Here is a 22,419-nt window from a genome sequence, read left to right on the forward strand (position 1 = left end):
TTCACACTCCAATGTGCTGGTTCAAATCTATTAAACTGAATTTGATAAGAATGAGAAATCCTGAATTGACCTCAAGATCACTTACTGTAAATGTTTCTGCACATCTTTTTCATTTCACTCAACAGAATTATCTTCCACAAATTGAAAGCAGTTACAGTTACAGCTCAGTAGAGTTACAGTTACAGTTACAGTAGAGTGAGTAGCTACAGTAGGCTACTAGAGATACAGATGCAGCAATCTTCAATTGGCACCTGGCCAGCTGGCCCAAGATCTTTGGCAGATTTGGCAGAACTTAACTTAATATACTTAAACTTAAGTTAACATAGCATAAATTAAACCAATCCAACCTCTTAATAAGCAGTATAGATCTCATGAGTTTCTCTAAAAGCAATGTCCCTTACAGTGTAACAATGTCCATTTCTTTGCTGTGGCAGCTGGCTGGCAGCAGTTGGCGCTGCAGATTGAGGCTGCTGGTAGATGGAGTTGCTCAGCTTTGTGCACTGCCTCAGTCGGTCACAGGGTCAGGCTGCACATGGTCAGGCTGCACAGGGTCAGGCTGCACAGGGTCAGGCTGCACAGGATCAGGCTGCACAGGGTCAGGCTGCACAGGGTCAGGCTGCACATGGTCAGGCTGCACAGGGTCAGAGGATGCACAGGGTCAGGCTGCACATGGTCAGGCTGCACAGGGTCAGGCTGCACAGGGTCAGGCTGCACTGCCTCAGTCGGTCACAGGGTCAGGCTGCACAGGGTCAGGCTGGGGAGCAAAAACTTCTGAAAATGTGACTGCTGCCTGCAGCTCTGACTGTACCGTACGCCTCGAAAGAAGGACTATTTGTGGTTGCACAGCGGTGGTGGAGCATGTGTTCCTGCGGCTGGGTCTATGGGCTGGGTGTATGTTGTATAATGTGAATGAGAGTAGAACAGGAGGAGAGAGAGAGAGAGAGAGAGAGAGAGAGAGAGAGAAGGGGAGTTTGTTTTTTTGGCACTGAGAGCTTGTGTCCATCCACAGTCCAACAGAAAGGAGGAGGGGGAATTGTACATTCTTCAGTTCCACCGTAAAAAAAAAAAAATGTCACCGCCAAGCGAAGCTAGGGCCACAGAGAAAGAGGGAGGGCCAGAGGTAAAACAGAGGTTAAGGATGGGAGAGAGAGAGAGAGAGAGAGAGAGAGAGAGGACGGCCACCCCTGAGAGGAGAATGAGCGAGCCTCGTCATGGACTCTTCATCATCCCTCCATCATCATCATCATCCATCAAGCTGCTCCCTCCCTCCCTCTCTCCCCCTGCCGCTCTCACTTCTCCTCTACACTGTGCCATAGCCCCGCCTTCTTTTTTCTCAACGCAAACATGGCCGCTCTGCTCAGGTCACAGAGCTGCAAACTGCCATTGCGCGTCTCCATGGGTTCCCCTCTTTTTTTAAACATCTAAATTCAAGGACTTTTCAAGGACTTTCCAGGCCCAATTCCCACAAATTCAAGGACCCAACACGGCGTAGTTTGAGATATGGCTCAAGGTTAAATACTGCTACAGACTTTTTATAATGAGGACTAGCAGGCTTTTAGCCTACACGTCTCACAGACAATGAAAAAAAAGAGGGGCTTGAATGTGTAAAGAACGGCAGTTTCTATTCTTGCAAAAAAATAATATAGGCCTATAAATTATATATAATATGAATTCAATCACTTTCAATGAACCCCTGTCTATTTATGTCTATTTTCAAAAACCTTCAAGTTGTTGATTGTTGACCCCCCCAGTTCACAAACGTTGAAGGATTTCCAGGAGTGGTGGGAACCCTGTATTAAATCCTATATGCGTCTCAGTTGAGTTAGGGCAGCTATCGCTGGCAGGACGGTGTGTGAGGCCTGGGGGGGCGACAGACAGGGTGGCAGAGTGGGGACCACTGATGGAGAAAGGCTAACAGTGCTAACAGTGCTAACAGTGCGTGCCTTTGTGCCTTTGTGAGGCAGAATTGTTTTCAAAGGGAGGGGCGGGAGAGGGGGGGTGATGAAGTCGCAAGATTAAAAGCGGACATTTGTTTTGTGTGTGTCGTACTCTGCCAAGACGCAGCAATTTTCTATGAATCTAAAACAGCTTTCCTGGCTCCGGCCCCATATACCCGCCTGCTGCCAGGAAAAGACTTTTTTACCTGTTTATGTGCAGGTAAAGTAGCTCTCGCAGAGTGGAATCATATGAGATCTTTTTTTCCAGCTGAATGTCAATGTGCTGTGCAAGGCTGGGCGGGGGGGCGGGGGGGGGGGGGGGTGTTGTGACAGACCTACAGGTAGACTTAAAGCCCCCCTCCAGTCACTTTTTCATACCCGTTACATAATGTTGATGTTCTATGAAAATGTCTCAGTGCGCGCTGTATCAACGACACACATCACCATTTGTGCCAAAGACCTTACGTTGATAAGAACCGAATGCTATTAGCTCGTTCCACCACTGCAGCATCATGACTAAGAGAGAGTGCAGCGCTGCTTGTAAAAAAAAAAAAGCAGAACAGCTTCACCTCTTGTCTTGATTCAACTCTTTGCGATAGAAACGGAAATGACCGGAAACAGTATGGCTGCCTCTACGACTTCCGCAAAAAATGTTCATCTAGAAGCCACAAACCATAATAACAACCAGCCAACAGATATCAAAGCTGGTGGGCTTTGTGGAAAGAGCGTGACTTGAACTGGTTACACAACAGTTATATCGAATTAGTCGTTCAGTGGTGTTTTGTTACCACGTAACTAACATAGCTCACGGCTAACAGTTAGCTACAGTAATGCCAGAGGCTAACGCCAGCTATTTTTTCTGTAATGTATTATCTGAATATCATACGTTAGTCGTTAGACAACCATAATGGTCTGACATCTGACATATGATAGACAGTAAATACAGTATACAGTAAAGAGCTAGCATTAGCCTCTGGCGTTCGCTAGCTGTTTGCTACGTTCGTTAGCCAAGTGTCCGCCAGGCTCGAAACGCCACTGAATGACCAATTGGATATAACTGTTAACCAGTTGGAGTCACGCTCTTTCCATAAAGCCCACCATCTTTGATATCTGTTGGCTGGATGTTGAGATTAGAACAATATTGTGGCTCTAAACTTTGGGGAGATCCAAACGTTTTACGGAGATGCGGGGAGACAGTAATGGCGCAATACCGTTTCCGGTATTTCTGGTGTGGTCGCAGACAAAGAGTTTAATTGAGACAATTAAGAGGCAAGGCTGTTCTACTGATCTTCTTCTTTTTTACAAACAGCGCTGCAGTTTATTTACAATTTGCAGTTGTTGGGTGGTAGTTCACCTCAGTAGCTTTTTCAGAGGCCCTAGTAGGTCATGTAGTTATAATTACAAATGACATATGCATTGTATTCTTATGTTTTTTTGCCATACAATATGGCACAATGCCACAGCTCATCAGCCATGGTTGTCATTGAATGAAAATCACCTGCTAGTTGATTGAAATCATGTGATGTCTGCCATCAATTTCCTTAGACATTTTTGCATTTTCCTGATTCCACCTCAACAGTGCTGCCTATCCTCTCCTTAAAACACACCCTCGTGCTGTCTCAGTGAGAACTGGCCTGTCCTAATCCCTAAATCAAACACACCTCAACTTTACTCACTGTCAGTTCAGTTGTACCAACCGTGTAACAATATGAGATTCCAGACTCAGATTGTAATCATTTACCGTTATGTAGTTTGGATGCAGTTGAACTACTTTTTGAAAGTAGTTTTAGTTTGATAAGCTTTTTTGGGGGGGTTTTCATTTTGATTTAGCTAGTTTGGTCAAATACATTTTTTTAGTTTCAGGCAGAGGGAGCTCATAAAATGAGAGGAACCTTACTAATTTGCACATGACTGGGAAAACTATACCCCCACGCTTCCCCTGGGGACTAATCTTTTACCGTCAAAATGTTGACTTCTTTATATCACAAGAGATGACTTGTGAACAATTGATTCTGTTTACTATTAAGGCCGACACAACACGAAGGAATGAAAAGAGCAGTTGAAAGAGATGGCGTTGACGTTCATGACGTCATCCAGACTTCATGTTGGCAGCTGCTGCTGACTGATGCCGTTCTTTACAACTACAGTCGTAATTTACCTATTTAGCAAATAATGTCTCCATTGTGTTGTTGGAGTAATACAGTGACCTTTACAGTAAAGCTGCTATTCTGGGCAAATATCAAAGACGCATCAACAGACCGCAGTCGCCAAGCCAGAATGTTAGAGAAAATGGAGTAAATTGAAAACACAGTCTGACTCAAATCAGCCAGTTGAGTTCGTGTTGAGTCAGAATACATATAGGGATCCCCTGATAAATATCTATATCCGTACTCACAGCCTGGTAAAATGTATGCTATGCGTATAGGATTTCCCCCCGTAAGAAAATTCGACATTCCCCTTCAGGGATGTTGGATCGGTTTAAGGAACATTGCCCATTTGAAAACCCTGGAGGCCTAATGGTAGCTAAACCCTGGAGGCATAATGTTAGCCTAATGTTAGCTAAACATTTGGAAGTTCATGGTGGGCTAATCCTTGGCTTTTCATATGACTCTTTACGCGCAGCGTCTCCAAACTCAGAAGGACAAAAGCTGATGAAGGCTGGGTCAGATTAGCCGCTACAAGCAGACGGATTAAAGTAGCCCCAAAGTAAACCCAGTTCAATTTCTTATATGGCTTTAATGACCCTTCTCTCTTGCCTTAGTTAACCTCCACAGATGGGAGCCTTCTCTCTCCTCTAAAGAGCAAACAGTAAGTCAGACAAACACTGCGGTAGGAGCGCCATTCCCCTCCACTGCTTTGACGGACGTGTTGAAATACCAGCAATGTCTTCCAGCTGTCGTCCCTTACAATTAAAAACAGAGCTTATGTGTGTGTATGTATATATATATACTGTATATATATATATATATATATATATAAGACATCATCAGTGATGTCATCAGTGATGGTCACTCGAGCAATGTGATGTCACTGATGATGTCACAATGTCTATGACATCATCAGTGACGTCAGAGTGTCCCACAGTGACACATGTCATCAGTGAGTGGTGTCATCGGTGATGCCAAGTTGAGCAATTGTGCACTGTGCATGCCAATAGAGCAGGCGAGGCCACGCATATATATATATATATATACACACAAGGCAAGAGACAGGGGGATTTGGGAATCATTTGGAGATGTTTACATAAGCAGTGTAATATTCACATTTTTGGAAATGAGATTTCTGTGTAATCTTATGCATCATGTTTCTATATCTCAGTACCATGTGAATACCGTGATTGAAGCATTTATCCTATGGCACAGTCTGCTAAGGAGTTGTCGGTAGAGAGCATCTCTCACTGTTTGAGTCGAGCAGTGGTTCCCAAACTGGGCTCTACATACCCCTAGGGGTACGTGGAGGTACTACAAGGGGTACTTGAGAGCAATGGAAAAATGTCAGAATAAATCATGAAAATAAATGAAACGTTAAGATAAATCTGTTCAGGAGGCACTAATGGCAACTCTTTCACCCAATTTCTTTCATTTTGTAATATATTCCTCAAAAGGTGGGTTATCATTCATTCATGGCATCATATGCTATAGATTTCTCTCGCCGTTTTCGAAGCAAAATGCTGTAATCAGGTATAGGGTGTACTTGGATTCAGAAATTAGGGAAGGGGGGTACTGAAGCCAAAAAAGTTTGAGAAGCACTGATCTAGAGGCACGCAGAATAATCCTATAAAGCCAACTCATGCATAGTTGACATGATTACATTAGATGTGTGAGTGAGTCATGATGGCAGCAGAAAGAAAGGTATAGATTTGGAATAGAACACAGTGTGAAACTGAAGAGAATACAAGTAGCCAACAGCAAGAGAGCTTATTGAGATCAGGTTAGAAGCAGATTGTCAACAGCTCACGCTATGTGGCGTCCAGATGGTAGGATGTGTTGAAATGTGTGTAGACATATTTACGGGTGAAAGTAGCATAGTCTACAAATATGTAGTAGCATGTATGCAGATGTATGGAAGCTGCTGTAGTTTCTGGGTGGGATGATACCGTTCTCACAAGGAAAACGACAACATTGGTCGGTTTTCAAGGTGGTTAAAACGAGCAATGCATTTCCGAATGTGACCTCTTGTGGTCGTGCGAGTAAGTGCATGCACGCAGTGCATGTCGGGAGCTGTAACCAGGAAGTAGCGGTGACCTCTGGTGGTCTTTAACTAACGACTGATATTGGAAAAAGCTCACTGACACGTAAGGGTGAAGGGGTGGGATTGGTGGAGCGGTGGCGTCCTCCTCTTTCAACTTGCTCGTCCCGGGAGACCCAGTTCTGACCATAACTCTAACCTTAACCAAGTTGTTTCAGTTGCCTTAACATAACTGCCGTTTAAACATAATCCGACATGACACTTTCAAATTAACCGACGCGAGGCGTATATCACCTGCGTGCACCGTTTCGCTCATATGTCGTTTTGGGGGTCAATTCTGTTCGACTTATTCTGTCGGTTGGGTATGAGGAGGTGTTGAATGAGAACCTGCAGTCTCTTGGCCCTCCGTGGCTTAGATTGATGTATTGTACAGGCTTGGTGTGTAAGTGCTATAGAGCCAGTAATGATGGGTATTACTCAGCCGTCTATCATGAGAGATCCAGGAAGCAGCAGAGGAGAAGGAGAGTTGCTGTCATGAGATTCCAACCGGAGACTTCCTGTCTGCTCTCATCGGATTGTGTGAAATGAGCCCGATGATGTCTTAGAATGCGAATAAGGTTCTCTATGAAAGAAGAGTGAGAGAAATGCCTTCCCCCAGCAGGAAGGAGGAGGAGACACGACTAGAAACTCAAGTTGTTTGAAACAGGAAGTGGTTTGACATTGACATAGCGAGCGAGGTGGAAAGTAAGGGTGTGGAGGTCGATGGGCGAATACATTCATCTTCAGCTCCAACGACCTGGGTTCAAGTCTCAACTGGTGAATTAACCGTGACCGATGGCTTTCCCTGACCTTACCCCAAGTTCAGGCCAACACGTGATAATGGCGTGTCCAATTCATGCAATCGTCACACGATCCTTTCGTAGTCGTAGAGTAATGGATCTTCACAGTATTTGTGTCCATGGGTCCATGAGTTCGGCAGTGTGTCCATTAACGCCCGTTAGTTGCCGAAAGTACCTCCAGGTACCCGGCTCTTCTCAGTGTCTGTGCCCCCGTTTGTGGGGGTTGGATGTTTTAAGGCGATGGACTCCATCGCCTGTCACGTCAGATAACACTGTGATGCACTGCGATCCCCCAAACGAAAAATACCTCTGGTCCGACAGGCACGCGACCGATTACTATGAATCAAAAATGGAGAAATCTAGCTCTCAAAACTCCCCAAACACTGTTTTGTTAACAAACTCTCGTGCTTTCTACTCAAACCGTTTATCACTTTTGTCTAAATTGCCGCTTTGGGGTGTAAAGAATGCGATGAATTTCCCTCAAGCATCTCGTTGGGGTGTCAGCGGTGGGAGCAGTTGGAGAGGGGTGAGGGGGAACATATACACAGACGCACAGAGAGAGAGAGAGAGAGAGAGAGAGAGATGACACACACACACCTCTCCCCGCATATCGTGCTCTGATCTCAGGGTAACATGCTGTGGAGTGCTGCTTGGGCGCCACCTTCTTGCCACCGCTGGCCATTCTTTCAACCCCCCCCCTCCTCCTCCCCGTTCATGCCTCCACCCCTTCTGTCTTTTGCTATCTCACTCCTTACAGCAGCACAAGCAGAGGCATCACCATGGCCCTGCCTCTCCCATTAAAGTCCTCCCCTTCTGTGCCTGTGTGACCTGCACAGCTAAGACAGGCAGCATGCAGCAAACTTTCCCATCACTAGTAGTCCAGCCTCAGCCTCGGCCGGTCCCACCGCTGCCCTGCCTCCGTTAGGACATGCTCCAGGCCAGCTTCCCACTCCACAGTTAAGAGGATAGCTGCAGCAGGCACGGCTGGTCCTGGTTGCTGGACTCCTCTCTAATAAGACTTAGCTCACATATCAGAGGTAAAAAAAAAAAAAGAAAAAGAAAAAAGGTGTTGAGAACACAGTGAGTGGCCTGACGACAAGGACCTTCTGGATGTCTCTTCTGTGGGGGACTTCTGCTTTAACGAGGGTATAATCACCTGGATTGACCTATAGACATTTTTTGTTTGTGTGCTTTTATTTTTTTTATTTTCCAGACTGGAAACTTTGAGATAGTTTTCTGTCTTTTTGGGGAATCTAAGGACATCAGTGACAATACTTTTTTTTTTTTTTTTTTTATTGCGGGACGGACACTGCTTTGGGAAAGTAAGTTCCCACTCTCTTCTTCTCTTTGGCTTGGCTGTTTTCCTCCAGCTTTGTTGTGGCAAATTGGGCTTGGTGGAATTTGTGTTTTGCTCTCGAACATGCTGGACTGCTTTCAGTTCAATAAGCTGTAGCTGTAGTCATCCAGTCTGTGCTGGCACTGCTGCCTCTCTGTCTGCAGGGCAATAGCATGCTAATCATTTCAACTGGGCTCAAATAAATACTCCGTCTGTTGGCACTTATTAGCCCCGAAATAACGTTGACTTTTAAAGGGAGACAAAATGCAACATGTTTTCTGTCAGAAGTGCCTTTGAATCAAAGTTGTTTGTGTATTTTTGTGTTTCTTTACAGAAATCTATTTCCAAGATGTTCTGCTCGAGAAGAGTCCTTCAACAGTGGTGCTTTGCTGTGTTCTTACTGTGCTCCCCAGTGCCACACTATGGGAGACCAATTGATGCCCTGAGCAACAGAACGTAAGTCTCGACTTTCTTTCTTTCTTTCCTTTTTCTTCTTTTTTTGCATGCTTTGCTTTTACACAATTACCTTTTATTCCATTTGAATTCCATCCGTCCGTGATCCTCCGTGTAAAGCCCGGCAAAGCTGAAAAAGTTGCTGGTGGAAATAATTACTTTTGGCAATCTTTCAAGGAAAAGTTTTTCTGCATCATCTTTTTTTTTTCCATTATTTGCTATTTGGATTCATTTATTGACACGTTGTCCTGCTTGGCGGGCGAGCAAACGCTGCCCGGCTGGAAAATGTGTTCATTTGTGAAACGTGCCGGCAGCTGTTTAGATAGTCTTCGCCCACCTGCGTGTTTGCCTAAGGAGAAAAGGGTGGGCGCGCGGGGAAGGTGGGGGTGTTAAACGCTCTGTGCGATAAAGTACGTTCCCCCCCGGTTCCCGAGCAGAGATGTTCACAGCCCCGCTTTAACTCCCAGGGTCCCCCAGGGCTCGGTCTGACGGGGGCTGCAGACCACCGGCTAAAGACAGAAATGCTGTTTGTTACCCCCTTCATGCCAGCTTGGTGAGCCACTCTGTTGGGCTGCTCGCTGCTGATGAAGACGCACCTCAGAGGAGGGAAATGAATAATGCTGATGTATGGCTAGACGCTGGACCAAGCAAAACCTGCTGCTCCTGCTCAGTATATTATACCTGCTGCTCCTGCTCAGTATATTATACCTGCTGCTCCTGGTCAGTATATTATACCTGCTGCTCCTGGTCAGTATATTATACCTGCTGCTCCTGCTCAGTATATTATACCTGCTGCTCCTGGTCAGTATATTATACCTGCTGCTCCTGGTCAGTGTATTACCTGCTGCTACTGGTCAGTATATTATACCTGCTGCTCCTGGTCAGTATATTATACCTGCTGCTCCTGGTCAGTATATTATACCTGCTGCTCCTGGTCACCTGGTCAGTGTATTATACCTGCTGCTCCTGGACAGTATATTATACCTGCTGCTCCTGGTCAGTATATTATACCTGCTGCTCCTGGACAGTATATTATACCTGCTGCTCCTGGTCAGTATATTATACCTGCTGCTCCTGGTCAGTATATTATACCTGCTGCTCCTGGTCAGTATATTATACCTGCTGCTCCTGGACAGTATATTATACCTGCTGCTCCTGGTCAGTATATTATACCTGCTGCTCCTGGTCAGTATATTATACCTGCTGCTCCTGGTCAGTATATTATACCTGCTGCTCCTGGTCAGTATATTATACCTGCTGCTCCTGGACAGTATATTATACCTGCTGCTCCTGGACAGTATATTATGCCTCACAGAGTAAATGTTCTTTCATCTCCTGAAGCCAGAATGCAAAACACGCATTGAGAGCTTTTACCTTTGGAAAGATAATATCCCTGAAATGGTTTTGCTGAATGTCTTCGCTGCCGGTGGTGCACTTTGGGACAATACGTTTTTAATGAAACGGTTTCATTATGACAGGATGCTGGGAAGAAGCTCTGAAGGCAGCCGGTCAATATTTTGGATGCAGCAGGACATGGTCCATAACATTGACCCAATCTGTAGGGCTTTGTTGTCCCTGTGCAAAGATCACTCAATGACTTTCAGGCCGAGATGTTTGGCCCCTCAAACCACATGAGCATTGAGACGCAGGAGGGGAGAGGAGCACATCTGAAAGGCATTTGGCGGGCAGCAGTGTACATTTAGAAGCTGCTTCCCTGAGAGCGAGGGAGCCTTTAAAGTGATTCAAACCGTGTGTCATCCCGGGAACAGGCAGCCTTACACGGACACACGGAGAACAGAGCAGCGTTAGCGCCGTGCCTCTGCTTCCCCAGGCAGCGTGTGGGGCCTCTTCTGCTTATGTCAGGGGAAATGGAGGCACACCCGTTGTGTGATATGGACTTAATAGGATTTCAGGAGCGAGTTAAAGCCACCCGAGTGGATTTCAGGAGCGAGTTAAAACCACCCGAGTGGATTTCAGGAGCGAGTTAAAGCCACCCGAGTGGATTTCAGGAGTGAGTTAAAACCACCTGAGTGGATTTCAGGAGTGAGTTAAAGCCACCCGAGTGGATTTCAGGAGCGAGTTAAAACCACCCGAGTGGATTTCAGGAGTGAGTTAAAGCCACCCGAGTGGATTTCAGGAGCGAGTTAAAGCCACCCGAGTGGATTTCAGGAGCGAGTTAAAACCACCCGAGTGGATTTCAGGAGCGAGTTAAAACCACCCGAGTGGATTTCAGGAGCGAGTTAAAGCCACCCGAGTGGATTTCAGGAGTGAGTTAAAACCACCTGAGTGGATTTCAGGAGTGAGTTAAAGCCACCCGAGTGGATTTCAGGAGCGAGTTAAAACCACCCGAGTGGATTTCAGGAGTGAGTTAAAGCCACCCGAGTGGATTTCAGGAGCGAGTTAAAGCCACCCGAGTGGATTTCAGGAGCGAGTTAAAACCACCCGAGTGGATTTCAGGAGCGAGTTAAAACCACCCGAGTGGATTTCAGGAGCGAGTTAAAGCCACCCGAGTGGATTTCAGGAGTGAGTTAAAACCACCTGAGTGGATTTCAGGAGTGAGTTAAAGCCACCCGAGTGGATTTCAGGAGCGAGTTAAAACCACCCGAGTGGATTTCAGGAGTGAGTTAAAGCCACCCGAGTGGATTTCAGGAGCGAGTTAAAGCCACCCGAGTGGATTTCAGGAGCGAGTTAAAACCACCCGAGTGGATTTCAGGAGCGAGTTAAAGCCACCCGAGTGGATTTCAGGAGTGAGTTAAAACCACCTGAGTGGATTTCAGGAGTGAGTTAAAGCCACCCGAGTGGATTTCAGGAGCGAGTTAAAACCACCCGAGTGGATTTCAGGAGTGAGTTAAAGCCACCCGAGTGGATTTCAGGAGCGAGTTAAAGCCACCCGAGTGGATTTCAGGAGCGAGTTAAAACCACCCGAGTGGATTTCAGGAGCGAGTTAAAACCACCCGAGTGGATTTCAGGAGCGAGTTAAAGCCACCCGAGTGGATTTCAGGAGTGAGTTAAAACCACCTGAGTGGATTTCAGGAGTGAGTTAAAGCCACCCGAGTGGATTTCAGGAGCGAGTTAAAACCACCCGAGTGGATTTCAGGAGTGAGTTAAAGCCACCCGAGTGGATTTCAGGAGCGAGTTAAAGCCACCCGAGTGGATTTCAGGAGCGAGTTAAAACCACCCGAGTGGATTTCAGGAGCGAGTTAAAACCACCCGAGTGGATTTCAGGAGCGAGTTAAAGCCACCCGAGTGGATTTCAGGAGTGAGTTAAAACCACCTGAGTGGATTTCAGGAGTGAGTTAAAGCCACCCGAGTGGATTTCAGGAGTGAGTTAAAACCACCTGAGTGGATTTCAGGAGTGAGTTAAAACCACCTGAGTGGATTTCAGGAGGGAGTTAAAACCACCTGAGTGGATTTCAGGAGTGAGTTAAAACCACCTGAGTGGATTTCAGGAGTGAGTTAAAACCACCTGAGTGGATTTCAGGGGGGAGTTAAAACCACCTGAGTGGAAAGGAAAATATTGGCACCATGAAAACGGTGCGGTAAGATGACACGATTGGCTGACACGCTGTGGGGTAGGTCACCGACGATGAGGGGAAAGTCTATTAATTTCGCCAATGAGTTGGTTTTAGATGGATTTTGGATTTTGACATAGCAAGAGATAGTGCACAAAGATGGAGTCGTTGCGAGTGGTAACCAAAGCTGCTGTGGCCGTTATGAAGCAGTATCAACCAGTAGGGGGCGATGCTCCAGCTCAGCAGACATCACACAAAGCGCCGAGAAGCCTGTGCAGGAGCAAATTGGGAGCAATCGATAGCTCTGGCTCCGAGCCAGGGGGCCCGGGGAGGCAAACCGACGACGTGTCATTTGACTCTGAGCCAGCGCCCGGGCTTCGGGTTCAGTCAGCCGGCGCTGAGGGAGTGACATGCCGCTGGTTTAGGGGCATACACTCCTGCTTTCATTCCCAGAGAGAAACAATTAACATCAGGTAGGCCCGAGCCAAGAGAGGGCTGTGTTGGACCCGTGCCACCTCAGGATGTATCAGGACCATTTTCTTCTCTCCTTTCCTCTCGAGCTGCTCCTTTGGAAAGCGTTTGATGTCAGCTTATTAAAAAAGGTAAAAACAGAGCCAGATCACTTTTCAAAGAGCACCACTCCTCCCAGTGTTGTTGCTTTTTCGTTTTAGGCCCAGAGATTTACAGGAAATATCTGTATGCATATAAACAAAGCCACTCTCGACGGCTTCCTCTGCATGGGAGACACATTTTGTCCAGGATATTATTTCATTCAGGTGGAGAAAATAGCTTCAGCAACGATATGCTTTGGAGAGAAACGCGTGCACCCTGTTGAGCTGAAGCTAAACGTCCATCGTTTTTAAACGGTCAATTCAGCACATTGCTTTTCGGGTTTTGTGTGCCGCCTCCTCGGATGATCCATTTCATTTCAAGTGAGACATGTATCGAAGCAACAGTTTGATTTCCACAAACACCCTACAGTATGTAACCGTTCAAATATCAAAACTCCATCAATTAAGCCCAGTGTTCTCAAACAGAACGACATACTATATCGTTTTATTTCGCACTACGGAACTATTTTGTACTCCACATTCTAGACAATCAAAAGCAACCTGGCGAGAGGTAACCTGGGAAAATCCCTGTCCCGACAGCTGAATAGCCGCGCTGTGCTTCGCCGCAATCGGGCGCAATATCTTCTCATTGAAGTTCCCTTTTGTTGATGTGCTCAGACACTTGAGGCTGAAAGCTGCGTTTGGGCCGAGGAGGAGTGGGCCTGCCAGCGTTTGCTGTGCGCTGGTTCCCATGCGTTGTGAGCCGTGCCCTCTCCCTCTCTGTTTGGCTAAGAGTTAAGGCCTGGGTAACGGGACACTGCAGCAAAGCAAAGCATCGCTCACGCTGTATCTGAAAAGATAACAGGCTGGGGGCACTGCCCTTTCCCATCTGGTCAAAATCAGGACAGGAGGAAGAGCTGACGCAGCGTGTTGTGATCTACTGTACTGCTTTCATGCCTCGCTCCTATATGGTCAAGTCCAGAGTCAACTCTAGATTATTACCATGGTCAAATGCAGAGTCAACTCTAGATTATTTATTACTATGGTCAAGTCCAGACTCAACTCTAGATTATTTATTACTATGGTGAAGTCCAGACTCAACTCTAGATTATTTATTACTATGGTCAAGTCCAGACTCAACTCTAGATTATTACTATGGTGAAGTCCAGACTCAACTCTAGATTATTTATTACTATGGTCAAGTCCAGACTCAACTCTAGATTATTACTATGGTGAAGTCCAGACTCAACTCTAGATTATTTATTACTATGGTCAAGTCCAGACTCAACTCTAGGTTATTACTATGGTGAAGTCCAGACTCAACTCTAGATTATTTATTACTATGGTCAAGTCCAGACTCAACTCTAGGTTATTACTATGGTGAAGTCCAGACTCAACTCTAGATTATTTATTACTATGGTCAAGTCCAGACTCAACTCTAGATTATTACTATGGTCAATTCCAGAGTCAACTCTAGACTTGACGCAGCATGTTGTGATCTACTGTACTGGTTTCATGCCTTACTCCTATGGTCAAGTCCAGAGTCAACTCTAGATTCTTGTGCATTTCAAGTTCAGGTAACACTTTACAATAAGGGTACATTAATTAACGGTTAGTTAATGCTTAATCATGCTTAATAAACATGAACTTACCCAGAGTTAATGCTTATTAACCCTAACCATTAATTAACCATGAACTATGAAATAATGTACGGTACACATTAATACTTAGTTAAGACGAACACCATTAGTATATCATTACTGTAGTACTAGTAACATTAGTTAACAGTTTCTTAAGTGTTAGTTCATGCTTAATGTACCCTTATTTTAAAGTGTTACCCAAGTTCAAGTTCAGATATTAGAGCAGATGTACGTCTTTTTAGCTTTTGGACCACAGGCCAAACGGTGGTGTTTGGGAGCACAAGTCACCTAATTGACTCGTAGCATTTGAGGTACAACCTTATGGGATCTGACTACCATGCATCTGTCACTTACTGGATATTCATGAAACGTGAAGGACCAGAGGTTGCCACGGCGATAGTAAGACGATTTTAATTGGCTATCAGAAGGAAAATTGTCATTTTCCAAAAGAGAGGAAAACTCATCTCAGCCGTTGGCAGGGTGGGATCTTGTATCAGTTTAACAGCCCTGGAAAAGGCTTAACTCCCGTGGTTCTATGAATCATGTCATGATGATAGCCAGTGATTTCATGGATGCAGGGGCAAATTGTTGGACTACTGCACAATGAGAGCAGTGTTGCTCAACCTTTTCAACTAGAGGAAGGGAGGATGAGAGCACTGAAGATGGATTCCTCATCAAGACAATCCCTCTCTCAACCTTAAAGATATAGGAATGTCTTAAAACATCATAATACGCTAGAAGGAAAAAGGCCCGAAAAGTCGTACTCTTTGCTGCTGTTAAACCTATGCAAGCCCTCATTGAAACAGCCGGTTCATTTGTTTATTCATACTGACCTCTACTGGTGAAGCAGTGAACACCCAAATTCCACACCCAATTCCACACTCCAACTGACTGACCTACCTTGAGTGTACAGACACTATCCAAATAACAACGCAAACTGAACACATTGAAATACATTTCAATGCTTAAAGACCCCCCCTAAAGTCAAAAATGTGCTTTCCTTCAGTTCTTCATTTCTTCATTTCTTGATTTCAAAATGTGTTCCTTCAGTTGATGTTTGAGCTTCACTGTGCAGAATGATGTCTGTGCAGAGTTTGACAGTAGAAGACTGCGTTCGCATTCATCTGCTGAAAGTGGAAAGTTTCTCTGTATTGAAAATCAGATTTTTAGGGGGCGGGCCTACGAGCATGATTTGGGACATCACAAATAGTTTGGAAGCCAATCCCCGTCCAATATTCAACTTACATAACTGTGATGTGGAAACTTGCAGCCTCCAGCGCAAATACACTGATAATGGACTTTACAGTTTACGTCCCGCAGGAAAACTTCTGAGATTAAATATTCTGAGATTAATATTAATATATACTGGCATTTTTAATGAGGGAGAAGGAGTATGTCATTTTAAGGATTTTAACACGATAATTTAGCTATTTGTGTGGAGAAAAACCATATCAGTAGGGCTGGGCAATTAACCGAAAATGTATCGAAACCAACATTTACAACATCAAACTGGCTTAATCTCGCTCATCATCAATTAATTTAGGTTAATATGTTCTCCCCAATGCATGCGTTCATGAACTGGCCGAATGAAGGAAAACACAAACAGTACAGACCTTGTCAGAGAATTATCAGGGTAATGTTAAAAAAGAAAGCATAACATAAATAATCATTCTTTAATCGTAATTGAGGTAAAAGTTTGAAATAATCGTGATATTGATTTGAAGTCATATTGCCCAGCCCTACATAATCAGACACAAATATTATATTTATATTAAATATTCAAAGTAGAATATGTACATGTATATCTCACCACTATAGTAAGGCGGAGGGGTTCCGCGGCGGCGCACAATTGCTGCATGCGCAGTTGAGTGCGAAGCACGCAATGCTAGAAAGGAGCGTGTGATAGTTGTAGTCTTTCCTCAGTGTTAACCTTCCAGCGGTCTGGTCTGGTCTAGTCTTGTCTCAGCCTATAGGAAATGCTCTGCCACCCATTCTCAGCTGATGGTCTGGTTCTGGTCTTGTCTCAGCCTATAGGAAACGCTCTGTGACCCATGCTCAGCTAATGGTCTGGTCTGGTCTTGTCTCATCCTATAGGAAACGCTCTGTGACCCACGCCCAGCTGATGCACGACAAAGGCCGCACGCTGCAGGACTTCAAGCGGCGCATGTGGCTGCAGGAGCTACTGGACGAGGTCCACACGGCCGAGATCCGGGAGCTTCCCGTGCGGACCGGGGGCAGCGGCGGAGCCGGGGTGGGCCTGCCCGGGGTGGGCCTGACCATCAACCTGAGCACCACTGGCAGCACCCTCCACTCTAAGCCCACAGGAGGAACTAAGAACCTCCCCATCAGCTTCCGCCCGGAGGAGGAGGAGGGCACGAACCTGCCCCAGGAGACCAACAAGTCGCAGACGTACAACAAAGACGGCGTGCTCAAGGCCTCCGGGAAGAACAGGAAGAAGAAAGGGAGGTCCGGCAAGAGGCGAGAGGGCGAGAAAAGGAAGCGGCGGGCGCGCTCGCTGGGATGGCGGCAGCAAGACGAGCCCGGAAGCGGCTTCCACCTGGAGTGGCGGCCTCTCCTCGGCCTACAGGGGGCGCTTCACTAAAACACTGTCAGCCTCTGACAAAGGTGAGACTCAGATAAACACTGGAAGCATTTCTCAGCTTCTGTTCAGTTTGATCTGAAGGCCTGTTTGCTGACTCATGTCATGTCTCCCTATAAGCCCACCATCGGCTCATTATGGGGGATGATGATGGCCGCCTGATCAAACAGACAAACACTCATGCGCACTCATTCACGCGCTTGTACCCGGCAAGCAAAAGTATGTCACGATGACGTTGTGCTGACGACTTTCAGTGACGCCCAGGACGTGGCCAAATCACAGATGATTTAAATGTCTTTTCCAAGTCGTCGAAATGACATTGAAACAGGACGTTACCACGAATGGACATATTCATTTATTCTGCTCTGTACACAGTGTGCATTCAGCAGCGTTATGTATAATATATATACAGATGAACCATGTATGCTACATTTTTTTAATACAAAAGTGCCTCTGACCAGGCCTTATCCCATGTCAGATCTGACTAGTCATGATATGACTTGATCTGACCTACCTCACTGATCGTCCCGGTCCGTCCATCCATGCTTGCCGGGCATATTCCATTTTAGATGTATCCTCTTTGATCTGGTGTCTCAAAATCATAATGTTAACAATATTGTTTGTATTATAGACCCTACAGGCCTCCATGGTATATAAGAACACTGAAAAACTGCAAACAAACCAGTGGATTAACTTATCTTTTTTGCCTTTGTCTTTCAGAAACCAACGGACAGTTCAAGTGGACACCTAAATACTCATGTTACAGTCTACTGTAATAGTGATTGTTTGGAAAGAAATAGGAAAATATTTATTGTGTGTAAATATTCTAAATATAGCAGAATAGTGATAATGATGACAGTAAAAAAAATATCTGATAAAACCTTATTTGATGCTCTGTTGGGCAACAGATTTTAATCTTTGTGAATCCTTGCTTTTTTGTTTTCATTCCAATTATAAATGTCAGATTTGCGGTAATTTATTTTGTTTGAATGGTGTATTTATTTTGTAAATGTATCGAGGTGCTGCTGACCTTCTATATTTTTGTACCATAATGCACTTTAGATATATAAATATAAATATATATACCCGTAATTTTGTTAATTGACTTTTTGTGGTTGATTGAAATGAAGAAAACAATGGTCATCGTTCCATGTGTTATTTCTCAGTTTAGACTTTTTTATTTTTTTTTAGCTCATAGATCTTGTCTCTGTTCAGCCGCCCAGTTCTATTTCTTTGCTGCTGTTGAAGATGTTCTCATTCCGGCCACATCTAATATATCCACCTTATTTCTGAATGCCCCGCTGTCAAATGATTATGGGTGCAAAGTCCGGTCTAGAACATGATTGTTGCAGATGGTTAACGTAGCCTACTTGGCCGAGGGTCTGCCTGTGGCTCTCGTACTCAGCGCATTTCCTCATCAAACTCTGTGAGAAAAAAGAAAAAGTTGCTTGTCACAAAGAAATAACACTCGTTTTGACGACTTATTTGAGGGAATGTAATAATGTTATCTATCACATCCGCTAACCTGTTGCTCTTTGAACAACTCGGGATATTTATCAGTGAGATTATTAAACAAGCACTGCGCACCTGGTTGGGGTGAGGCAAAGGTCAAGTTACGTACTGGGAGGCACAGTGGGGTGAGGGGGCATAGGTTTAGGCATGGGGTAAGGGTCTCTTAGGGTTAGGCACAGGGGGGGAGGAGGGGTTAGGTTTAGACACTGGTAGCCATTTGGTTGGGGTTAGGGTTAAGGATATGATGGGGGGCTTATGGTTAGGGTGTCCAAGGTAGGGAAGGGGTCTTTTCCCCTTGGAAGACCAGCTCCAGCCTCCAAGCCTACAGGGTAATTTGACCTTTGCCCTTTGCCTCACCGCGACCAGGTGCACCCGTGTTTGTCCCATAATAGAGGTGTGATGGCTTGTTTAAAGGGACGTCCCATGGGCGGATCATATTTGCGCACAAGGGTAGCGGGCGCGTTCCATCCAGTGCACAAGCTGCGTGACAGAGCGGTGATATAATCATGACATGGCCAGAGCGACAGAGCAGTGATATATGACACGGCCAGAGTGACAGAGTGGTGATATATGACACGGCCAGAGTGACAGAGTGGTGATATATGACACGACCAGAGTGACAGAGTGGTGATATATGACACGACCAGAGTGACAGAGTGGTGATATATGACACGACCAGAGTGACAGAGTGGTGATATATGACACGACCAGAGTGACAGAGTGGTGATATATGACACGGCCAGAGTGACAGAGCGGTGATATATGACACGGCCAGAGTGACAGAGCAGTGATATATGACACGGCCAGAGTGACAGAGTGGTGATATATGACACAGCCAGAGTGACAGAGTGGTGATATATGACACGACCAGAGTGACAGAGTGGTGATATATGACACAGCCAGAGTGACAGAGTGGTGATATATGACACGACCAGAGTGACAGAGTGGTGATATATGACACGACCAGAGTGACAGAGTGGTGATATATGACACGGCCAGAGTGACAGAGTGGTGATATATGACACGGCCAGAGTGACAGAGCAGTGATATATGACACAGCCAGAGTGACAGAGTGGTGATATATGACACGGCCAGAGTGACAGAGTGGTGATATATGACACGACCAGAGTGACAGAGTGGTGATATATGACACGACCAGAGTGACAGAGCAGTGATATATGACACAGCCAGAGTGACAGAGTGGTGATATATGACACAGCCAGAGTGACAGAGTGGTGATATATGACACGACCAGAGTGACAGAGTGGTGATATATGACACGGCCAGAGTGACAGAGTGGTGATATATGACACAGCCAGAGTGACAGAGTGGTGATATATGACACGACCATAGTGAGAACGAGCTGTTTTAATGAAACAAACACCCCCTCCCTCTGGGACTCAGTGGGGTCTTTCTTTGGTTAGTTTGTACATTACGTTATACTATAGGATGGTTTATTACCAGTAGCCTGGTGTCCCTGGTTCTTCCATGGCCTGCTCTGCTTCTGATTGCCAAAGTTCACTTTGTACATAAACTGAAAACAGCTCCATATTGTTGTTTGGCACTTGCACTGAGATTACACCCTATACTGAATGGATTAAACATTTGACAGTATCCTCCCTGATTGTCCCGTGTCTTTGGTATCACTTCTTACTGTTATTTATTACCTTTAAGGAGACATGTGTCTATATCAGTGGTCGTTTTATACCAGGTAAGCGGAATTAGTGTTTCCTGTATAGAGATGAATGGTCCCTGTATATTTTTGACCACATAGCGGTTCTATAGTTAAGATGTAGTTTTTTGTTTTAGTTTTTTGTAATGACGGTTTCGGCTGTAGTTACAGCCGAAACCGTCAGCAGGTAAAATAACATCATACTCTACTAATTTGTCTGGAAATAAGAAAACTAAAAACATAATTTAAAAGAAGACAAAATGAACCTAATCAATTTATGTGAACTTGTGCTTTTTGGACCCCTGTGAACACGGTCCTGTCCAGGTGTTTGTAAGTGTAACCTGTGTTGTGTTGACAGCACTGGCAGCAACCCATGTTAAGGGCTTAGCCAGGGGTGGAGCGGGATTCGAACCGCCGACCTCCCGCTTTCCAAAGTGCACACGCTAACCACTATGCCATTATACAGGGGAGTGAGTTTAACAAACTTACTCGCTACCACTCAGGACTCACATTCATTCAGTTACATAAGTGCACACAGTGATCTGTATTGAGAAACATGGCCGAGGAAACACAATGAACGCTATACCTGCATCTGTTAGTTCAGACACATGTGAGGAACACACACACTGTAAGTTTCATTAGGCTGAGTCATGTTAGTTCAGACACATGGGAGGAACACACTGTAAGTTTCATTAGGCTGAGTCATGTTAGTTCAGACACATGTGAGGAACACACAGTAAGTTTCATTAGGCTGAGTCATGTTAGTTCAGACACATGTGAGGAACACACACAGGCCCGTCGCACCCCATTACGCAGAGTACGCAGACTGCCTAGGGCATCATGTGACTGAGGGCACCAAAAAATTTTTTTTTTTTTTTTTTTTTTTTTTTTTTTTTGGTGCCCTCAGTCAGGCCACTCACTGAACAGCAGGCCAGGCGCCGCCTACTGGTTTACTAGTGGTTTTATTACTTTATTCAGGGTTAAAGTGGGTGCATCTCATTGTAAAATTGGACTCTTCAAACGGCCCAAATTGGGCTTCAAACGGCCCAAATCTGTCTTCAACTGGCCCAAATCTGGCTTCAACTGGCCCAAATCTGGCTTCAAACGACCCAAATCAGGCTTCAAACGGCCCAAATCTGGCTTCAAACAGCCCAAATCTGGCTTCAAACGGCCCAAATTGGGCTTCAAACAGCCCAAATTTTTCGCCGCCGCCCTTCGGACGCCGGCACGCACGTCGGCCCGTATCGGCCTGGCCTGCTTGGTATCTAATGCCCGGCCTGAATTATGATCCCAGTCCGCCCCTGCTTGCATGTACAGTTTAACAATCGCTTGTTTGCTGACATGTACAGTAATTCTAACAATTGTTTGTTTGCCACATGTAATGTAATGTGAGATACACTAGTATCGTTCATAATTAATGATTTTGCAGTCTTTCGTTTGACAGTTATTGAAAGTTTTGCGGGGGGGGGGGGCACCACAAAACAATTACGCTTAGGGCACCCAAATGGCCAGCAGCGGCCCTGAACACACACTGTAAGTTTCATTAGGCTGAGTCATGTTAGTTCAGACACATGGGAGGAACACACTGTAAGTTTCATTAGGCTGAGTCATGTTAGTTCAGACACATGTGAGGAACACACACTGTAAGTTTCATTAGGCTGAGTCATGTTAGTTCAGACACATGGGAGGAACACACACACTGTAAGTTTCATTAGGCTGAGTCATGTTAGTTCAGACACATGGGAGGAACACACACACTGTAAGTTTCATTAGGCTGAGTCATGTTAGTTCAGACACATGGGAGGAACACACTGTAAGTTTCATTAGGCTGAGTCATGTTAGTTCAGACACATGGGAGGAACACACACACTGTAAGTTTCCACTGACAGCTTCCTGAAGATCATCAAAAACTAAAACCTGCTTGGACCCACTCCCATTTGGATGCTTTCAACCTAGACTAAACAGAGCAAGTAGCAATGTCTCAGCAGACATTCCTCACCACACAATCTATTTCAATCAGAGAGAACAATTATTTACATGTGCACAATGAGTATTATAGAAATGCACAAAGTCTTTTGGCAAAGACTCCACTGTGAAGACATCATGATGAAGGGGGTAGTGAAGCAGAGAATAGAATAGGATTAGAGGAGTCTGATTGTGAGATCTTGATGGAAGAGAAG

At 45.3% G+C, this 22,419-nt stretch overlaps 1 protein-coding gene across 1 annotated transcript; it reads left to right on the forward strand.

Moving 5' to 3' along the window:
- The first annotated feature begins 8,639 nt into the window (after positions 1-8,639).
- On the forward strand, positions 8,640-18,080 carry pthlha (parathyroid hormone-like hormone a). The gene is made up of 3 exons (XM_083632368.1): positions 8,640-8,756; positions 16,551-17,081; positions 17,776-18,080. Exons 1-2 carry the CDS (start codon positions 8,650-8,652, stop codon positions 17,056-17,058), a joined length of 615 nt encoding a protein of 204 aa, XP_083488494.1. The 5' UTR covers positions 8,640-8,649; the 3' UTR covers positions 17,059-17,081; positions 17,776-18,080.
- The last annotated feature ends 4,339 nt before the right edge of the window (positions 18,081-22,419 follow it).

Source organism: Poromitra crassiceps (assembly GCF_964638095.1).
Source record: "Poromitra crassiceps genome assembly, chromosome: 2".
NCBI lineage: Eukaryota > Metazoa > Chordata > Actinopteri > Beryciformes > Melamphaidae > Poromitra > Poromitra crassiceps.